At 43.3% G+C, this 21087-nt stretch overlaps 1 protein-coding gene across 1 annotated transcript in view; it reads right to left on the reverse strand.

The window, feature by feature from the left end:
- Positions 1 to 10: 10 nt before the first annotated feature.
- LOC135348762 (uncharacterized) overlaps positions 11 to 21087 on the reverse strand; it is a gene marked incomplete in the record, with an annotated part of 21372 nt that continues 295 nt past the window's right edge. Inside the window, 25 exon segments of the mRNA XM_064547080.1 lie at positions 11 to 420; positions 924 to 1003; positions 1054 to 1128; positions 1187 to 1321; positions 1647 to 1740; positions 1951 to 2013; positions 2699 to 2771; positions 3161 to 3294; positions 3788 to 3859; positions 4224 to 4274; positions 4777 to 4902; positions 6645 to 6704; positions 10905 to 11061; positions 11406 to 11511; positions 11663 to 11715; positions 12124 to 12234; positions 12553 to 12724; positions 13516 to 13581; positions 15325 to 15427; positions 15965 to 16182; positions 16941 to 17577; positions 17831 to 19025; positions 19350 to 19552; positions 20344 to 20523; positions 21036 to 21087. Coding sequence (XP_064403150.1) covers positions 199 to 420; positions 924 to 1003; positions 1054 to 1128; positions 1187 to 1321; positions 1647 to 1740; positions 1951 to 2013; positions 2699 to 2771; positions 3161 to 3294; positions 3788 to 3859; positions 4224 to 4274; positions 4777 to 4902; positions 6645 to 6704; positions 10905 to 11061; positions 11406 to 11511; positions 11663 to 11715; positions 12124 to 12234; positions 12553 to 12724; positions 13516 to 13581; positions 15325 to 15427; positions 15965 to 16182; positions 16941 to 17577; positions 17831 to 19025; positions 19350 to 19552; positions 20344 to 20523; positions 21036 to 21087 — 4438 coding nt within the window.

Genomic DNA, 21087 nt, shown 5'->3' on the forward strand with positions numbered 1-21087 from the left:
CTTATGGAAACAAGAGAATATGGTTTTTGTAAAAGGTGTTATACATCAAAATAATAATTAAGAGACATGACTGAATTTAGACACAGAGCTATATAATATTAAGAACTTGATTCATGAAAAAATCGACACTCAAACATAAAAAGATACAGTCTAGACCTGTAAAAGTTTGACGTTAAATAAATAGTAAATATCACAATTTTAGTTTGTTCTATCGCCAAATGAGTCAGGTGGCATTGACAAGCAAGTTTGCCATATGTACATGGTGGATATCGATGGAGCCTGAACTAAATACGTCCTTAGGCTAGTTTCTATGGTAATAATGTTTCTCATGAGGTGGTCTTTTTTCTTGACGTTCTGGTACACTTTAGTGATATCAGTGAGACGAATCACCCCTTTGGGGACTTCACGATTCTCATACGACTATATAAGGAGAATGAAAATCATAATCACATGCTGGGTGTATGGTGAATCACATGCTAAGGGTACATATATTGGGGGCGTCTGCACATGTCACATGTTATAGAATTGGGTGTATGATGAATCACATGCTAAGGGTATATACGTTGGGGGCGATGTATGGTCATTAAGGTAAATCATATCATGCTATGGGTACATGCATGGATTGGTAATTAAGGTAAAGTACATGCTAAGGGTATATAAATTGGGGGTGTATGCACATGTCACATGTTCAGGGTATATTGGGGGTGTGGTAATTAGGAAAAGCACATGATAAGAGTACACTATAGTACAACAGTGGATGTATCGTAATTAAGCTAATGGTACTCTGGTGTATGGTATTAACACGATTTGTATGGTAAGAACATGCTACTGTAAATGGGATGTATGGTCACATGCTAAAGGTACATTGGGGGTGTATGGTCACATGATACGTAATGTATAGCACATGACTTCAGCACACTTACAGCTTTGTTCTCGAAGTAAGCTAGATACTGGCAGTCAAAGTCCAGCACAAACCATCTCTGAAGCCAGTTTTTACGCACACCTGTGGCACCATCACAGTTAGTACATGCAGACACACTGCTATAAACATACCACCTATCTTAACGAGGTTTCCTTGGCAAATGGTCTGTCGTAGTTCAACTTGTTTACACAATGAGGAATCAAGACCTGAAGAGAGTTAGGATAAAGCAAGACTTCATCAATGGTGGAGATGGTTTATACTGACCTTCTTTTTGTAGGTACTGCTCAATGCTGTGGAATCTAGGCGGCTTGTTCGTTGCAGGCTTGGGTGGGGGGGTGGGCTTAGACCTCACTAGAGGGGGACTGTAGTGATCCTTTAGCGACTGATCAAATAACTCATCTGATTCAGAAATAAGGTTTAATTTAACGTTGATTTTACAATCAATGATATGGCCACTCCTAGGAGTGGTACAAAGAGTGATACAAAGGCCAGAGAGGCACCCATATCTCAAATGTACACAAAAACAAACCCCATCCACCTCTGCATAATTTAACCACAAATGTTTGTCACAATAATTATTGATGGGTTATCTGGAAAGCTTGAGGAATGGAACAACAAAGGATATGGTCAATATCGTTAGTAAACTCACTAACGGAATACAGACGCTACTCTGCTATGGTTTCCACCAAATGACAAACCACTAAATTAAAAAACCTGATCTCACCTCTTGGCATGAGTGGAGGGGGGACATTCCCTTCCTCGTTGAACCGAGGAGAATAGCCAGAGGGCTCCAAACTCACTCGCTGAGATTCCAGTTTCTAAATAAGGAGATAAGGAGTGGTGGTTAGCATAGCCCAGATAATCAATGACAACAGGGTAACAAAAGTATGTGGGCTCACTATATAGTGTGGTTGAGGTGCAGACACTACATGTAACTGATAAGTACGGTGTATTTGTGTGTGATTATAGTGACTTGTGTACTATAAGTTGTGAAAACCAAGTGTAGGGCTAAACCAACCCAGACTGACCTTGTATGTGCCCAGTAACACTTCCAACTGCTTCAGCAATACACTTGGTTGATGTACCCTATCCTGTAGAATCAACACATTAATTAAGGAACTGTCTATCAGCCCCATTCCACATAAGTCTGTGTCTAGGTTACGGAGAAATGTCTGGAGATTGAGAGAGAGCACATTCCCCATAAATCAATGCTGTGTGACGCCATTGATATGCGTCATTAAGCAGGAGTAATTAACTTAACAGACAGACAGTATGCTAATCGTTTCAAAGGGTTAACGGCAGGCCATGACACAGCTGTCACCAAAACAACTTTCTACAGTCAGGTTAATGGTTTCGCTTGTCAACGAATCTCCTTTAGCACAAAAAAGAGACTCATAAGATCATAGGGATAGGTACAGTCAGTACAGCATTGCTCACACGCCAAGATCTATTATACAGTTGTAACATGCATACTACAACAGCTTTCCGATTGAGAACTGAATGTGCACTTTACAAGCAAAATGACAGTGGCAGAAGTACCAAAACTTAAGGGGAAAGCAAAAATAGAACCTATGGTTTACTCTATTACTGCCCCTACCCTTACTCTAACATTAAGTACTAAGCCATCCAGCCAGCACCCATTTTATTCTGGACACAAATATACGTATTGTACATGAGGACACTATAAACGTTAGATATAATTATTACATCTTACACGTGCCATCTACCAACATCTACCAAAACGAGAGTGTCTGTTGTGTGTGGGGGTGTGCGTACCTGAGTCTTGTATCTGCAGTAGTACGTGGTCCACAGCCGGAGCCGAGGGAGCGAATGTGACGGGACAATCACACTGAGGGGGAGGGGGGCAAACCACATGATAAGATATCAGTCATGAATGCACACATGCAGGCACACCCCTTTTGAGATAACAATCTAGAACGTGAAATAAATAAGTTGCAGTCCAAACCACAGATTGAATTTAGCTTCCTAATTGATAGTATAGTACCAGAGAGGCGCCATCCAGCCAGCCAGACTGACCACCATGGCAGCTAGGCCACAAATGTAAAACAAAGGATAGGTTGACTATAGTAATCCTGAAGTCTGCATATTCAACAGACACCATAGCAACAACAGAACAGCCTTAGGCTACATGTTTGTAATTAACATACACATTACGTAAGATATTAAAACACCAATCTTTTTCAGCTGACAAATATCAGCACCTCCATCACAACACACCTTGGATATAGGGCAGGGTCATAGAGGTCATTGTAGAAGGTCGTTCCTACAGAGTTCACCATGGCAACCCAAGTCCAATAGGAGACGGTGTGTGTGGAGACACTCATGTGCTCATAACCCTTCTCCGTAAAAGACTGCAAATACATATACATATAATTATACATAATGAATATATGCAGTAAAAAAGACATATACACACATACACATGCATCTTATTTAAGGAAGTGACTACAAATTGATTACAAGGAAAGGTACATGTAGCTATAGACCACCCATTTTACGGTTTAGTGTGTACAGCATTTGCTATGAAAACATTGGGCGGAGGCTACACTAGGAGTTGTAAAATAAATTTTATCGTGGTTACATACTTGGGGAAATGGTTATGCAATAGTGAGTAACAGCCCCAGTCGCTGGCCCACTGGTACAACATTGGGAACGCAAAAACTGATAAGGGTAGAAAAAGAATTCCCATACTTATCAAGGTTTCGTAATTATGAAGGTTTCTTTCACACGGTTATTAAAATTAATTTTTTTTATTGAATGCAGCTATACTAATACTGACTCCCAAGAAGACGCACAAGTGTGAGATGGTTGTTTGGGGTTTGAGGACATTATAATATTATTAACCTGTTTTCTCATATTCTCACAGTCGGTCATGAAGGTACCAAAACGACCAGAGTATGACTCTTCCGCTAGGCACTGTGTGGGTGTGGGGTGGGTGGTAGAGAGAGCGTGTGTGTGTGTGTGTGTGTGTGTGTATGTGTGTGTGTATGTGTGGGTGATAGAGTGAGTGTATGAGTGGGTGGTAGAGTGTGTGTGTGTGTGTGTGTGGTGGGTGGTAGAGTTAGAGTGAGTATGACTCTTCCGCTAGGCAATGTGTGTGTGTGGTGGATGGTAGAGAGTGTGTGGTGGGTGGTAGATAGTGTGTGTGTGTGTGTGTGTGTGTGTGTGTGTGTGTGTGAGGGGTTGGGTTACATGTAAAAGTACGTGTATGTACATACGTAGCACAACAATAATTTATTAACTTTGTCATAGATTGTGAATGTGTGTGTGTGGAACTGACCATGAGAAACTTGTCATTAAACTCGAAGGCAGACGGGCATTGTCTCATCACCTGCACAAACAATACAATGGTATATAGACTCCACTGTATGGCTTCCACGCTACCACAATACCCAGGAATGTAGTCATATGTAACCTAGACAACTATACCTATCAAAACACTACTTTATCAGCACCTGTGTAATCTCTCTGATGCTTACCTAGACCTTCGATAATTTAATTTAGGTATGCCTGAGTGAAACCAACATTATGTATGTACACACACACTCGACACACACACTCGCTTGGGAGTATGCATGGCACGACTTACATGTACATGCTCAGACACTACATTATGGTAATTATTGATAAGAGGCAGACTCCTATGTCATAATTTGATACTAAATATGCTGCACTTTGACACTTGGGAGAAGTGGACCGAGAAATGTTTTCAAAACTTCAGTTCCCATCCCTTCCTGAAAGCCCCCCCCCCCCCATCCTCACTGTTTCCCCCTAGCTTTCTTTCCAATTCTTTCCAATGCCCCCCCCTATACTCCCCCGTCTCACTCTCTCACCTGCCAAACAGCGTCCAGCCACTGTAAGAAGATGGGACCATCGCTCTTGATCTTCGTCTTGCCCTGATAGGAGTGTCTTCCACGAAATGGGTGGCCAAACCACACCCACTCCTTCTGGACTAGAATCTGAGGCAACAAAGAAAAAACGTTTTAAATTATTTACAAACTATAGTTAGCCTCGATCTCCGACTCTCCTTTTTCTGTTCTTTGTCACAATCATGTAACACGGCATTAATTGGAGGAATAAAGAGAGAAAAGGAGAGCCTGGATGTAAAGTCACGTGAGGGTAGAAGGGTGGTAGAAAGGTAAAATTGAGCGTGGGCAGGTAGATGTTGAGATATTGGACTGCCCACCTCGATCTATGACTAATGAACTTTGTAGGACTCAACTGGTGGACATGGCTTGGAAATGGAAGTTTGCAAGCAGTTCAATGTGTTATACAAGCTAGCTATAGCCATACCTAGCTTACTAGATTGTATGTTTTACCGAGATCTAGGTAGATTACACTAGTTTTTTTGTGTCGTGCCAAATGTTAGAATTGCTAGATTTATAGCTTAGTCGTCATTATCATCTAAGCAGGTAGCTGTACTAAGCTACCCTGCAGTGCTATCAGAGCTGGCCACGCTGGTTCTGCTCTGAGCTCGGTCAGTTAATCTGCTCCTGCTTGGTAGACTTCTAGCTAGTGTCTTAATGTGTGAGAGAATACCCTACGTCACAATTGTGGGCTATACATAGGATCACGCGACTTTGTATACCAGGCTTTATTTTTTCTTCAACATCCACCATTTCCTTTATTACTGCCTCCCTTCATATCTATATTGAGAGATAGACAAGAACAAGAAAAAGTACAGCCTGGGGACGAGGCTATAGATTATAGTGGCCACCCATAAATTAACCCAGCACAATACATAACAGTGTGCATGCATGTGCACCTGGAAGCAAGCCTACAAAGTTGAGGTTACCAAGTGGGTGGCTATCAGCCACGTGCTTGCTTAGTGGCTTTGCTATATAATCCTTCTGGTTAAGGGTAGCCATTGATGACCTGATGATTAATTATGGTGGGAGGTTAATAGCTGCAAATTCCATTTCCCTCTAAATTACATGTAGAAGGTTTCTGGCCTTCAGCAGCTATTATTACATATACATATACTAGCCTCGATCCCAGGCCGCACTTCCCGCTAGGGAAGTGGGCCTGGTATCGACTGCTTGCGCATGCGCTAATATCCCCCCGGTATCTGGGGGCTTTGGATAACATCGTTTATGCTCAGTAAAACTATGACATCACAACGAAAGGAAGTGGATTGAAGGAAGTAGATAGAAAGTTCGATTGAAGGTTTCTAGCCCATCGGATAGCATTCTCTGATAGCTACCCTTAGCCTGCTATGTTAACAAAAGACTCACAGCCTGCAACAGTGTGGATGACGATCGTCTGAAAGGAGTGACGGCTGATAAGAGCCTATATGGACAGGCCATGCCCATTTAACACTAACTTTGGTGAAAGTCTACTATACTACTGCTACTGATTCTATCAGAAGAAAATAGCAGTACAACAAACCTACACAGCTCTGTTTCTAGCTAGCTAGCTATATAGCTCTGTGTATGACTTTTAGAATATTTTCTCTGATGTATCCAGTATTATAGAAATATTTACGGGAACCAATAATTTGGCGCATGCGCAAGCAGTCGATAGCAGGCCTTCTTTCAAAGGCCGGTGAAGGAGGCTAATACATATACATAATAATATAACTGTGTACAGGACAGGCAACACGATAACTAAAGGCATGCTGCAATGATCATCACAACGTATGCATTATCATCACAACTACACCGTATGCATGTGCATGACATAACGTAATAATTATATGCACCTGAAATCCGTTCATTGTTCGAAAGAAGGGGTCGACTAGTAGTTGTGCCAGACTCACCACCTGGAGGTTGAGGGGGGTAACAAGACTGAGGAATGAGCAAGTGGATATGTGATAGTTACATCAGAGATACAAAAGAAAGGGGATTGGAAACGAAATTTTTACGAAATTTTTGCGTGAAGCATTCCGCGTTATAGGGCGTGGCTAAAACTACAAAGGATTATATTTATAGTCAGCATGCTCATTACCTGTCTTGACTGCTCTACAATGTGCTGTACATAGAAACAGTGAAATTGATCATTTTTAATGTTGATTTTTCTAAAAAGTAAAGAGAATTTAGCTCTAAAAAGTCGACTAAGCCACGCAGCCACTATTACTAGACAAATAAATGCTATGCAAGAAGAAATAGCCTTTACTATGAAGTCGTAGGAGGGACAGGCCCGTGGTGTGTCTAAAAGTATACTAAAGCAGTTTGAAGGACTATACTGCAAACGTTTATGAACAGTACAGCTTATTTATAGCATGAAGCCATTCTATGTAGCACTTAGATACATAATAACCAAGTCAAGCAATGTCCTTTGCTGTTTTGACTTCATAGGAGGGACAGAGAAAAGTTGACATAGAGTAATTCAAGCTAAACTCAAAAAAATTGGAAACAGAGTAAAGACAACGGACTTAGAGCTTGTCAGTGGTATAAGCTTACTTCTCTCAAGTATCTCCCAGGCCCTGAGTGATCTCTAGTGGATAGGAGAGCTAGAAACCAGGGATACAAAACCGTAGCGCAGTCCTCCATGTAATTATTTGCGAGCGCAATAATTACACGGAGTGCTTCACCGGATGTCAGTCCTTTTACATAGGGCGTGGGCGGTCGTTTCCAATCCCCTTTCTTTTGTATCTCTGGTTACATGTAGTACAGTTACTACTGGAAGAGGGAATGCCCCTAGGCCTGGGACTTGTGTGTGGGTGGTGACAGTGGGTACCCTCAGGGCTCTTACAGGAGTATCTGTTGTGACAAAAGTTTCAGACACTTGTCTATCCCTGCCCCTTTCTGACTCTTGCAGCTACCAATAGCTAGGTTCTAGTGCAGAGCTAAGTACTAAGTAGAGTAGAAATACTCCATGGGCAAATTTTGCTATGCACTCTTCTGAAAAGGCTACAATGGCAAACAAACCTAGCTATAACTCGAGAACAAAGCATTTTCAAATCCACAATAAAACGTGACTAGAAAACCTTGCTTGCACTTCATTCAGCATTGAACAGCTGTAGCAGTCTACATAGACATAGACAGACACACAGACACACTACAGTAGAACCTCCATTATCCGGCCCTCCATTATCCGGAACCTCGATTATCCGACTTGGCAATTTTCTTTACGATAGGGTCATGGTTGAACTAACTGTATGCGCATGCGCATACAGCTGTTACCATAGAGACAGGCATGCTTATGTTCTGCGGTTACGCCTTGATCCATCCACTTAATTGGTGCATGTGCATCCATTCGTTATCTGGCCAGCCTTTGGAGGCAAGGTGTCCGGATAATCGAAGTTCTACTGTACCGTACACCTCGCTGCGCATGTGCATACGAGGATAACATTATCCTCATTTGAGGTAGGCCACTCCACAGCTCTCCAGGAGTGTATACTTATAGCAAGGCTGACAAGTGTCTTTTGGCCCAATAGCCCATTTCTTCATTAGCAATACGTGTTTTGGGCCCTATAGCACAACAAATTCTGGTTATCAATCTACACACAGATGTTACAGTAGTACATACTGTGCGTGTACTCATGCATGCACCCCACACAGACCTGTGTAGTTCTATCCCAGCCACACTCGAAGGCCACCAGCACGTCACTACACTACTCTATCTATACACACTAACACAGACCTGTGTAGTTCTATCCCAGCCACACTCAAAAGCCACCAGCACGTCACTACACTACTCTACCTATACACACTAACACAGACCTGTGTAGTTCTATCCCAGCCACACTCGAAGGCCACCAGCACGTCACTACACTACTCTACCTATACACCCCACACAGACCTGTGGGTCATTCCATATCAATTCAACGAAATTTAAAACATGACGTCTTCAGAATTCCACGAAACTTGGTACATGTGTGAGGAATGGTATGATAACATCTCAGAAAAAATGTTGGGTTTGTAAACAATATGGCTTCTGAGATTGAGTTAATTAAAAAATGCAGAAATTCTCCACTTTTAGAAACTGGCTGCTGTTAGTTAAACTGTAACTTTCTAACCATTAACATTCAAGACTAAGAATTTATATCATCTTGTTGCCTAAGAAATTCCGCATCATTTGGTATGTTGTACGGCTTCACTTAATAAATTTTAGGTATTGCATCTAATTAGTATCCTTCGAACTCTGACTTCTCGAAAAGCGCTGTTTTTTCCCTGTAATTTTTTGTGTATCATGTTCCTCATACCATTCTCTTGAAGTGTGACAAGTTTGGTTTTGGGATTCCAATGGGATCATGAGATATGTTGTGGGATGTAGTGTGATTTGGGAAATATTTGTGGTTTCAGAGAATAAACAGTCCTTCTTTGTTGTGTAATGTACCTAAAACATGTGTGCTAACTTTCCTGAACTTATGTTATCACAAGGAAGAATTCGAACTTTCGGCCGAGTGACATTTTCAGCCGAGGAACTGTAAAACGACTGATAGCTAAAACAATTTTACGGCGACCATACGAGCAGCAAAATAACACTGACACCACGCCAGCTATTTGATTGAGCGGCGACAAGCATATCAGCCATTTGAGTACTGCACTACAGAGGACTATGAGAGAGAGCAGCATCATCTTGAACAATAATTTCTTGTTTTCTCAAACGATTCCAGACACATGCAAACTACACACATTATAAATTATTTGAACCATCTCTAGCTACTGATACAGTATAGTACTGCAGTCAGAAGATGGACACTGAGTAATCTCAGTAGAAACTGAAATGCCACCAGAGAATGTTTCGTGATTGGTTTGCACAAAAAAATGGGTGGTTAGCTAGGGTGTTTTCCAAGTAAAACCACACAACTCACTAGTGTGTGTACAATTTCTTTACCCTCACGGGCCATAATGCAGCTTATTCAAGTATCCCAGCCTCAGAAATAGATAATTTTATACGTTGCCTACATGATTTTATTTTTTTAAACAATTGATCATCAAATCAGAACAGGTCGAATTTATCCAAAAAGGAGATTAAAGCTGCATCAGAAATACTGACCAAACATCTGGGCTAGGCTTGTTAATGTTTTTAAACGTTAATGCTAATGTTTTATACTGCTCAACTTTTATGAAATCACCATTGCTACAACTAAAACGTACAATTGTTAGCTTGAACGTAGGTAATGTCGCTCATCAACTTAAAACCTACGATATATTGCTAATTGCAATATTGCCAACAAAGGACCTCACACACAGCTTACTTACTAAGGAAAAGTGCACAGTAACAATTGGGAATGCAGAAAGGCTTTGCAACATTTTTTTAAGGACTGTTTATTCTCTAAAAACCACAAATATTGCCCAAATCACACTACATCCCACAACATATCTCATGATCCCATTGGAATCCCAGAACCAAACTTGTCACACTTCAAGAGAATTGTATAAGGAACATGATACTCAAAAAAGTACGGGAAAAAAACAGCGTTTTTTGAGAAGCCAGACTTCAAAGGACACTAATTAGATGGAATACCCAAACTTTATCGAGTGAAGCCATACAACATGCCAAATGATGCGGAATTTCTTAGGCAACAAGATGATATACATTATTAGTCTTGAATGTTAATGGTTAGAAAGTTACAGTTTAACTAACAGCAGCCAGTTTCTAAAAGTGGGGAAATTCTGTATTTTTTAATTAACTTAATCTCAGAAGCCATATTGTTTACAAACCCAACATTTTTTCTGAGATGTTATCATACCATTCCTCACACATGTACCAAGCTTCGTGCAATTCTGAAGACGTCACGTTTTAAATTTCGTTGAATTGATATGGAATGACCCCTGTGTAGTTCTATCCCAGCCACACTCGAAGGCCACCAGCACGTCACTACACTACTCTACCTATACACACTAACACAGACCTGTGTAGTTCTATCCCAGCCACACTCGAAGGCCACCAGCACGTCACTACACTACTCTACCTATACACCCCACACAGACCTGTGCAGTTCTATCCCAGCCACACTCGAAGGCCACCAGCACGTCACTACACTACTCTACCTATACACACTAACACAGACCTGTGTAGTTCTATCCCAGCCACAATCGAAGGCCACCAGCACGTGAGCTCTGTGCTTTGTGAGAGCGTTGACGACAGAGTTAGTGATGGAGAGCAGCTCGCCCACGCGTTGCAGCCATTTAGTCGAGTCCAATGCCAGCAGGTAGTCCTCGTCAGGCCTGTGACCAATGAGAAGGTTGGGAAGTGACAAAGTTAATGGGTGATGTTAAACTTGATAATTATAATAGCAACTTTAAGGGGAGTACTTTATGACCCATCCCACACAAAAATTCTCCTCTTAACTGATGGGAAATGTTATGATTAAAGTCGAATGAGAAGGTTGGGGGATGACAAATAATGGACCTGTCACAAATCTCTCAGAGACTATGTGACAGAGCTCCCAACCAGCTATATTGTTCCTAAAACAGCTACATGTACATTGTTTTATTAATTTTGGTCTCTAAAGCTATGAAAATTCAGAATGGCTTACATGTACTTATTAAAACTAAGGAGGGGCACTTACAGCTTGCTCTCCAGCAGGGCCTGTAGTTTGTTGAAGCTGTGTCGCACACTCTTGTAAGTGGGTGGAGCTTCAGAGTAGACGAACTTGCAGTTATGGTAGTAATAAGCTGCAGGGAAAATGAATAAGTGCTCAACGACACTTTTATACTGCTGCCAATCAGATATAAAAATGGCATCTTTCTTAAATAGCTGACTCTTGGAATCAATCTAAGCAGACCACCCCCACTCAGACCACACCCCCTTAGAAACCATCCTTACATCTGACTTCCTCCGGCTTGAGTGCTAGGGACGAGTGCTTGTTGTCACTGACACTGCACAAAAAACAATCCACACATGAGGCAATCTCTTGTACAACAAGAAAGTTAAAGAAGAGCCTACAACAGTTACTATAGAATTGGTAGAGTGTCACCATAGTTATAATCATGTGAATGCATGAACCCTATGAACCCTAGTAGACATACATGTACAGGGTTTCTTTCAGATGAAAATGTGGGTTTCAAATATTAAGCGGATTATCAAGCTGGTAATCATCTTGCTCTCCAAGCGGGTAGGAATTAACCAGCTAACCAGCACTGAAATAAACCCTGATTTACATCGTACAGTGCAGTACAGAAAAAATGTTAAATGTACGTTTCCTTGACAACGAGAATTAAGAGAGATCAATAAGTGTGTGTGTGTGTGTGTGTGTGTGCGCGTGTGCAACTGAAGTTCACTCTCACCCTTTCTCTGTGAAGACAAACAGTGTGGCCGGTCCCTTTGAGCCCGAGGAACAAGCACAGATGGCCTTCAGAAGAGCTTCATCGATCTGAAAGTTACTACTGCCTTGACCCCTGAGGAAATATACAAACACACATAACATATATAGTGAAAGACAGCTAAGCCTATAGTAGTTTAGCAATGGAGAACCAGTTGAGAATCCATTACCCTACAGCTATATGTGCTAGCTACATGTGCTAGCTATTGCTGCTAGCTACAGGCGAGAGTAGAATAGGTCGTACAAATCACACAAACATGTCTGGATTTAATACCTGCTTGCCCAGGAAGAAACTACAATGTATGTATATATACAGTGCATACATACATGTACAACTGCCACAACATTTCACCTACCACAGTACATGTATTGCTAGTTGTACATGTGAACACACCGTTCATCCTTGGTGGTGGCTGCACGTAGTAGGGCAGTACCAGATGGGTGGAGCCAGGTGAGCGTGGGGAACCTCCCCTCCTTGTACAGGGATGCCCCTCTAATTATGTCCATGTCCGGAGTACAGATGGGCATGATTACATGTGGGGGGTAGGTGGGACAGAGATCCGGGTCTGTAGGGGGGGGGGGAGGGTTACATGTAGGTAATGTATGTAAGGGGGTAGGTGGGACAGAGATCCGGGTCTGTGGGGGAGGGGTTACATGTAAGTAATGTATGTAGGGGGGTAGGTGGGACAGAGATCCGGGTCTGTGGGGGAGGGGTTACATGTAAGTAATGTATGTAGGGGGGTAGGTGGGACAGAGATCCGGGTCTGTGGGGGGGGGTTACATGTAGGTAATGTATGTAAGGGGGTAGGTGGGACAGAGATCCGGGTCTGTGGGGGGGGGGGTGTTACATGTAGGTAATGTATGTAAGGGGGTAGGTGGGACAGAGATCCGGGTCTGTGGGGGGGGGGGGTTACATGTAGGTAATGTATGTAGGGGGTAGGTGGGACAGAGATCCGGGTCTGTGGGGGGGGGTTACATGTAGGTAATGTATGTAGGGGGGTAGGTGGGACAGAGATTGGGACCTGTGGAATGGCATGCAGGAAATGTATGCATGCATGCTTTGGAATCAGAGGAGGTATGACAAGCGCGGTTTATAGCTTTAGCAATTAGTATCTGATTAAACACTAATTATCCACCCATGTACAACGTTATTGCTGTGTCTATCGCTCAATTAGAGAAGAAACGGCCTTGGATTGAACACAGCAATAACGTTGTACGTGGGCGAATAATTAGTGCTCATGCAATCAAAGACTAATTGCTAGAGCTGCATCGTATTTCCTCTGCTTTGGAATGCAAAACAATATACTAGTGGACATTTTTTTGTGAGTTGATTTGTAGTTGTTCTAAATGCACTCACGGTCATTGAGTATCCTAGCAACTCTCCACAGCTTAGAGCCAATCAGACCCAGTCTTTCCATTTCACCTGGAGGGGGGGGGGCACAAGACCAGCTGGATAAGAACAGTGTACACAAGCAACCCTTTACCAGCTACAACAGCATACTGGCCCAGAGTGTTGCCAAGACATTTATCAACACAATAGCCAACAGAGTTGCCCCACAAAATCAATGAATAATCATTATCTCACAAATTCACTTAAAATTACTATGGAATAGAGATAAGTGGCACACTTGTGGTACGAATGAATGAATATGATTAGTGCAAGGTGTAGGAGGCTGGTATGAGTCTGTGAATGTGTGGCAGGCTTCATATTGGACATGCGCACTCAGTATGGCATGTGACCACTTGGGGGGGACTAATTTTGATGCGGTTACTTAGATAATTGCTGACACATTCAAGTACCGTATGAACTAGAGCACTAAAGTGCAAACCCTCGGCTGGTGACATGATTATAAAGAAACCAGAAGAGTGATATAATGCAGTGCATAATTATAGTGACGTTGTTATCATGTATGACTTAATTGTCTAGCACAGCAACTCAGGAGCAATAAAACTAAACCAGACTGCATGGAGGCATGCTGAAACATTTGAGAACAGGTGTGGTACTATAGATATATGCACTGTGGATGGATTAGAATCACAGCAAAGAAGCCTTGGAGTCTCAGGGAAGTATGGCTCCACAGGTCCTGCATGGAGTAGGGTCAGCTAACATGGCTAAGCAGCAGGAGCTATAATTTAAGCTTTCTACTTTAGTGACCCTGTTCCATTGTTCCTGGTATTACAGCTTTCTACCAGAGGAGGTTGGACACGCATCATCATGACGCCTTCAGTCATGTGATAATTATAAACGAATTCCTTTGAGGTCAAAGGTGAGAATGTAAAAGCTTATCAGTGCAAGAACGCTAAAGAGAAACAGATTAATGGTGCTCTGACCTCCTCTGCTCATATAGATCATAATCCTGTTAAAAAAAATTTGGAAAAGTGTCAAAATATCCATCTTGGAATCTTTTCAGCAGGGTAGGGAAGGTGAGAGGGCGGTGGGAATGCTCCTAGACCACTTCTGGCTACTTGCAGTACGTGTCTCTGTACAGCCTACAAAACAGTGGAGCATCGAGGTGCCTAATGGTGCCTTAATCGGCCATTTTAATTAGATTCTTATGAGCGCACGTGATAAAACCCAGTGGATGACGCGCGTCCAACCTCCTCTGGCTTTCTACTTTAGTGACCCTGTTCCATTGTTCCTGGTACAGGATCATTTCAGTTATAAGTAACGCATGTGCCAAGTTCTGTTCAAGCTACATTTTGCTCGCTTTTATTAGACAACGAAGCTTAACACCGAAAGCTGCCACAAGTACTGACTTGTTGTGTGGAGGCTACCCATGCTGTAAGCGCAGTGCTAGAGCATCCAGGTAAGCAGACCCAGTCACAAGCTTCTTAGATTTTGCTCGTTTTTATTTGACAATAAAGGTTTAATATCAAATTCTGCCAGTATTAAAACTAATAACTTGTTGTATGAAGACTATCCATGCTGTAAACGCAGTGCTGTGGCATCCAGGTGAGTAGATTCACCTGTCACAAACAAACAAACCAAACAACTACTATAACCCGTGGCCGCCCACACGCCTCGGGTTAATAAAATAAAAATTGTGTGACTGTCAGTATTGTTTAATAATGATCCTTACCACATTCATGTACAGCAACAACAAAGTTTGTACCAATGTAATACCTATTACTTCAGCACTCTTTACCCATGCACACATCCACCTACCAGGCAGTTTGAATATACTGGGTATGCTCCTGTTACCAATGAAGGTGGGGTTGGGATGGTGAATGGCAGCGTAGTACTGGAATGCAAACAGCTCTGTTAGGGGCTACAGAAAAAGAATAAAAACGAGGGAATCAACATCGTACTGATTGAATAATATTAGGAGCAGTTTAGTTGAGGAGGTATTCTATGTTTTACTGCATCCATGACGTGTGGATCATGGCTGATACGAGTTACTGTCTTGAGAAACCTGTCAATATATATACACACAAAGACAGCTGTGATGATCGACTGTCTATATAACACAAAAGACAACTGTGATGATCGACTGTCCATACAACACAAAAGACAGCTGCTTATCAACAAGTCAAGTAATTGGTGCTAATTGTAGGCTTCAGTAATGTTTTTTTCCACTTCCACTTTTCTAACTAGGGTACTGTATGCATAGCTGGTAATTTTCGTTGGTGCAAATTGTTGTATCAACTACAGTGCATACCCATTTAAATATTTCGTATTTAATTACGTACAGCTCAGCATAATGACATTGAACCTATTGCGGTCGTAGTTTTAATTCGTATAATATACGAAATAATTATACCACCGAAAATAACCCTCTTAGACTATCATTCAGTATTAAACTGACCTTGGATAGGACGAAGGTTCTCTCTAGCAGCTCTCGGAGGGACTCAGCGTCATAGGTATTGTGAGGATGTACGTGCAGCTTGAGGGAGTGGGAGGTACGACAGAGGATGAGAAGTCCCTCGGGAAGTTTGAGTCCTTGCTCCTTGAGATGTACGGACTGCAACTTAGTCACCGAGTGGATCGAATAGAGAGGGAACGCCACACTCAGGGTATAGCGGGCTGTGTGTGTGTGTGTGTGTGGGGGGGTATAGCGGGCTGTGTGTGTGTGTGTGGGGGGGGTATAGCGGGCTGTGTGTGTGTGTGTGTGTGTATGGGGGGGTATAGCGGGCTGTGTGTGTGTGTGTGTGTGTGTGTGTGGGGGGTATAGCGGGCTGTGTGTGTGGGGGGTATAGCGGGCTGTGTGTGTGTGTGTGTGTGTGTGTGAGGGAGTATAGCGGGCTGTGTGTGTGGGGGGGTATAGCGGGCTGTGTGTGTGTGTGTGGGGGGGTATAACGGGTGTGTGTGTGTGTGTGTGTGTGTGTGTGGGGGGGGGGGTGTAAAGTAAGGCAGAGTACAACTGGTACTGTAAGTATTTCCTAAGTGAAATACTTACAAGTGTGGACGGAAGTGCCCATGCAAGCATACGTGTACATACTTTGCAAAAAAAAACTAAATGCCAAACAGTTGGTAATTAAAGAAAAGGCTATTGAAGCAATAGCTGCTGACTTAGGGCGTTCAAGAGTTCCTTGACCTCATTTTATGCTTCGCAGCATCCTTAGCACACGCACGCACGCACGCACACACGCACACACGCACACACACACAGACGCACGCACGCACGCACGCACGCACACACACACACACACACACACACACACACACACACACACACACACACACACACACACACACACACACACACACACACACACACACACACACACACACACACACGAGCATGTTGTACAAGGCTGTCTGGCACATGCTAGTTAACTTACTACTAGAAGCGGTGATGGCTTGCTTCTTCTTCTTGCTTATCAGCTCCGAGCGTGGTGACCAGGTGGTTGGCAGAGAGCGAGGAGGAGGCAAGGACCTGTACGCCACTGATCCTCTATCCTCCGCAGTGAAGGCAAAGTCGGTGTTCTGGTAGGCACTGGGAGTGACCACTGAGTGGGGTCGTGAGGAGGGCAGTGCAGTCATGGACGTACGTGAGGTCAGAGTCTCAGTATCGAAGTTGTCTCTCAAGAGAACATCCTCTAGAAAAGGATCCTGTAGATCTACAAAGTCATCATCAAGGCTCTTGCGTGTTCCGTTGTGTCCTGCTTTGTTTGGTATGTCATGTGATGTAACCACTCGGTCATGTGACCCGTTCACCCTAATAGGCGGGGAGAGTAGGGGTAAATTTTGGGGCTCGGATTTCAATCGTCTTGTTGTTTTTCGTTTCCTCCTCGGAGGTGGTACAGGAGTGGGAGAGTCTCCGCGTTGGTTTACTGCAGGCTCAGCAAGGGAATTTCCCATTGCTGGTGGGGAATCCCCTGGATGTTCCGGTGAGCTCTGGGTGGTATCAGACGATGAGGGAGGTGTGGACTCTTCAGGGGGAGGGGACAAAAGAGGGGGTTGTTTAGGGTGCTGCACCTAGAGAGAGAGTGGATAGAAACAGCTAGAGTTAGTAGTTAAACAAGCACACACAATATAGACGAACAGAAGTAACCAGACACGAGCATAGTTACACAATATAGACGAATAGAAGTAACCAGACACGAGCATAGTTATTATAGAAAATCTGCACACTCTAAGCAAGGCACCACCTGCACTTCATACAGCACAACAGCTGACGTTGTGTGAATGTACGCGTACACTATCCAGCACGTAACTACATGATGCTCACTTTGCCAAAAGGGTGATGTCTAAAGTCAGTGGGCAGACTGGTCACCAGTTCACTCCTTCCCCCATCCTCTTGCTGTAACAGTATCCGTGGCAACGGCTTCGGTTTCTTGGGAACCCTAGGACTAGATGACTTGCTTCTTGCTCGAGCAGCTGCATCATGGATTGTCTTCTGTGTCTCAGTTACTCGTGCAATCTCCATGTTTGCGTACGGTCTGGTATCAGTGTCCAGAGTTTGGAGGCTGTCTTTAGTTGATTCTGCGCCCAAACACGGTTCTGAATAAATGGCATCACCAAAATGATGATTCGAATCTTTGCTAGAGTGTTCCAAATGTTCTTGCTTGCTTGAGTTCCTAGGACCGAGCACTTCGATCTTAGAGTACCCAGAAGTGATGACTGGCTCGTCTATCTGGCTGTAGCAACTGGATTTGGTAGTTTGTGGTGGAGGACTGGTACTGGAATGGAGACCTAGGGAATCGTCTGAATCAGAATCAGACTCAATCAAAACTAACGAGTTTTCCCAAAATCTTCGTGATCCTTTCCGTGATTTGTTGTCAAGAACGTCCACAGTCAGTGACTTTTGTAAAGAGGTTTTGCGTGTTTTGTTTGAGGTATCAACGGACTTGGCTTTCTTGAAACGTTTACGTAATTCAGCTCTCTTCTTTAAATCTACTTTAGCCATGGGTGAATGATCGTCAATTGAAGAGAGATCTCCAGTGAGTTCAGAGGTGTTTCCACGATCCTCCATCAAGTTAACACCACTGTCGAGAAGTTGGTACTTACTGGAGTCCATGGTAACATCTAAGGAACCGTCCCCTTTATAGCCAGAATCGGGGATTAAAGTGGGACTGATTTGAGTGTCACTAAGCAAAGTGCCATTTATATTTATATCGATCGGGGTGGAGGGCCCTTCGCCGAATTCTCTCAACGGCGATTGGACGCTTCGTTCGTCTGTACCGGTAGTGGAGGAAAACTCTGACAACGAACTCGAGTCTTGGCTGGCAGTCTCCGGGTCGAAATTAACTCCCCTCCGTTTTAGTAGGTCATCAGAGGTCACTGGGTTTATAATGAGGGTGGTGTCCAGTAGAGGTGGTGGGTGTGACGGTGGTGGGAGGGTGGCCGTCTTCAGTCGACTTCTAGGTGATGAGCGACGAAGAGAACCAATGGTTCGTCTTATGCTATTCATCTTGAACTTATTTCTGCAGGGGACGAGAAGAGGTTAGGGTTAGGGACGGGAGAGGATATTGAACCACTGACATGGATATGCCTACACTGGTCGTTAGTGGTGGTTGGTACTAACCACCACTAGGAAATAAGCCGCCTTTTAGGCCTAGCTTACCAGGCAAAATGTGTTGAATTGAGAGGAAATAGCTACCACTTCGAAAATTCTGGGCATATCACACTATTGCACTAACAAGCATTACACAAAGCACTCTGCTAGTACATAATAATCATTTACGGTAAACTCATACCCAATTTACTAAAGCCTGCCCTACAATTAAGCGAAGTATTAGAGTACGAACTTTGAGTGGTCTTTCTCCACCACCTCCCCATCAGGATTGTCTGCGTAGAGAAATGAGGTGAAGTTGGGCTCTGGTTTGCGGGTAAACTTGTCCTTAATTTTAGAGGAGATAGTGGTTGCAGTCTCTCCTCCCAGTGCTGTGCTAAAATCCTTCGATTTGCCCGAGTAGTTAGCACTCTGCAAGGAGTCCAGGCTCTCGGGATCCTGTGGTGGGTGTGGTGTGGGTGTGGTTACCAGAGACAGTGCATGAAGGGAACTGTGTATATAGTGACCAGTAGGTCAGAATTGTTAGGGAGAGGTTATCATTGAAGCCACAGACAGTTAGAAATTAGTAGGCAGCTAGAGATATGTCAAGGATCACTACAGCCCCCCCACGCCCGCTAGTAAAGTATCAGCCCAGCCCAGCCCAGCCAACCGCTCAAACCCCGAGTACGGAGGGCCAAAGAGACCAGTACTACTGAATCTTGATAGGCAAAACAAATTGAAAGGAGCACTTACACCTCTGATTGAAAATGCTACCGTGTAGGCAGGTATGCATTTGACATGTACTAACACAAGCTCTGCCAGCCATTAGTGACAGACATATGCCAACACTACTGTCATTGAGTACCCTAAATGGTATAACTGTGCCATACACACCGTCCTTATTGGTGCACATTGTGCAGCATAATCAAGCGCGGCTATCAGGTCAAGGGTACCATCTAGCTGAGATGGTCAACAGCAGTTGGGAATTGTGACCCACTGTTACAATAATTATAAAAGTAGATTTGTAACAATCCACAATGCACATAATTGATTGTATGTGTATACCAGGACACATTGTATGAAGGTTTGAACATTCACAAATACTCACTACAATCAACACACGGCACACAACGCATTTTCGAGCGGCCTCTAGCAAATTTTAATCGAGGAAAATAACTATAATAGTGTACTGTACATAATATACATCAATACCTGTACCTCACTTACTAACTTGAACAGTCTGCACTTACTGAAATGAGGTTCCCACAAAAGATGACTCTGAAGTTAGTGACGTAGAGAGCACCCACGGCCGGTTCATTAAAAGTCTCTGTACACACCACCCGATGCTCCTGCAGCTGCACCTCCTCCCCCGGGTAGAGCGGGGGAACGGGGAGATTGGGCGGGGCATTCGTCGTGAACTTCAAACTACCCTGTGTATATATGGAGGGTGGAGGTATGAATGCACGTCTGCCAATAAGTAATGTGCATGCATGTCATCAATTATTTATAAGGGACTCTATTGTAGTAGGTGTAGGTAGGGCACATCCCCATAATCTGAACAAGCACAATGGCAGGGAGAATTGACGAACTTTAAAGGGTATATAATAGCTTTAGAGTGAGTGTGAGCATGTATATACAGTATGTAGTTAGTTCCACGTTAGTAAACAGTGTGGCTTTTATTTTTAGTGCATATCAGCTGAAGTGTTTGCACATTAAATGCCACCACTGAAGTACATGTATGTACGATGTACGCTCGATACATATGATAAACGTTTGCTCAAGTATTTACAAAAATAAACAATGAATCCTCCTATCAACAAGCTGTGCTACAATACTATTTTCGCCTAATATTAGAGTGTTGCTAAATAACATTATCTGTGATAATTATTTTGGGGACCACACTCCATCTACCAAAACCATTCCCTGTAATACGTTGTCATACCTGAGTGTTCCTTGGTACCCTCTGCTGGAAGAGAGGCAGCTGCTTGGCGAGG

This window comes from Halichondria panicea, chromosome 15 (assembly GCF_963675165.1).
Source record: "Halichondria panicea chromosome 15, odHalPani1.1, whole genome shotgun sequence".
NCBI lineage: Eukaryota > Metazoa > Porifera > Demospongiae > Suberitida > Halichondriidae > Halichondria > Halichondria panicea.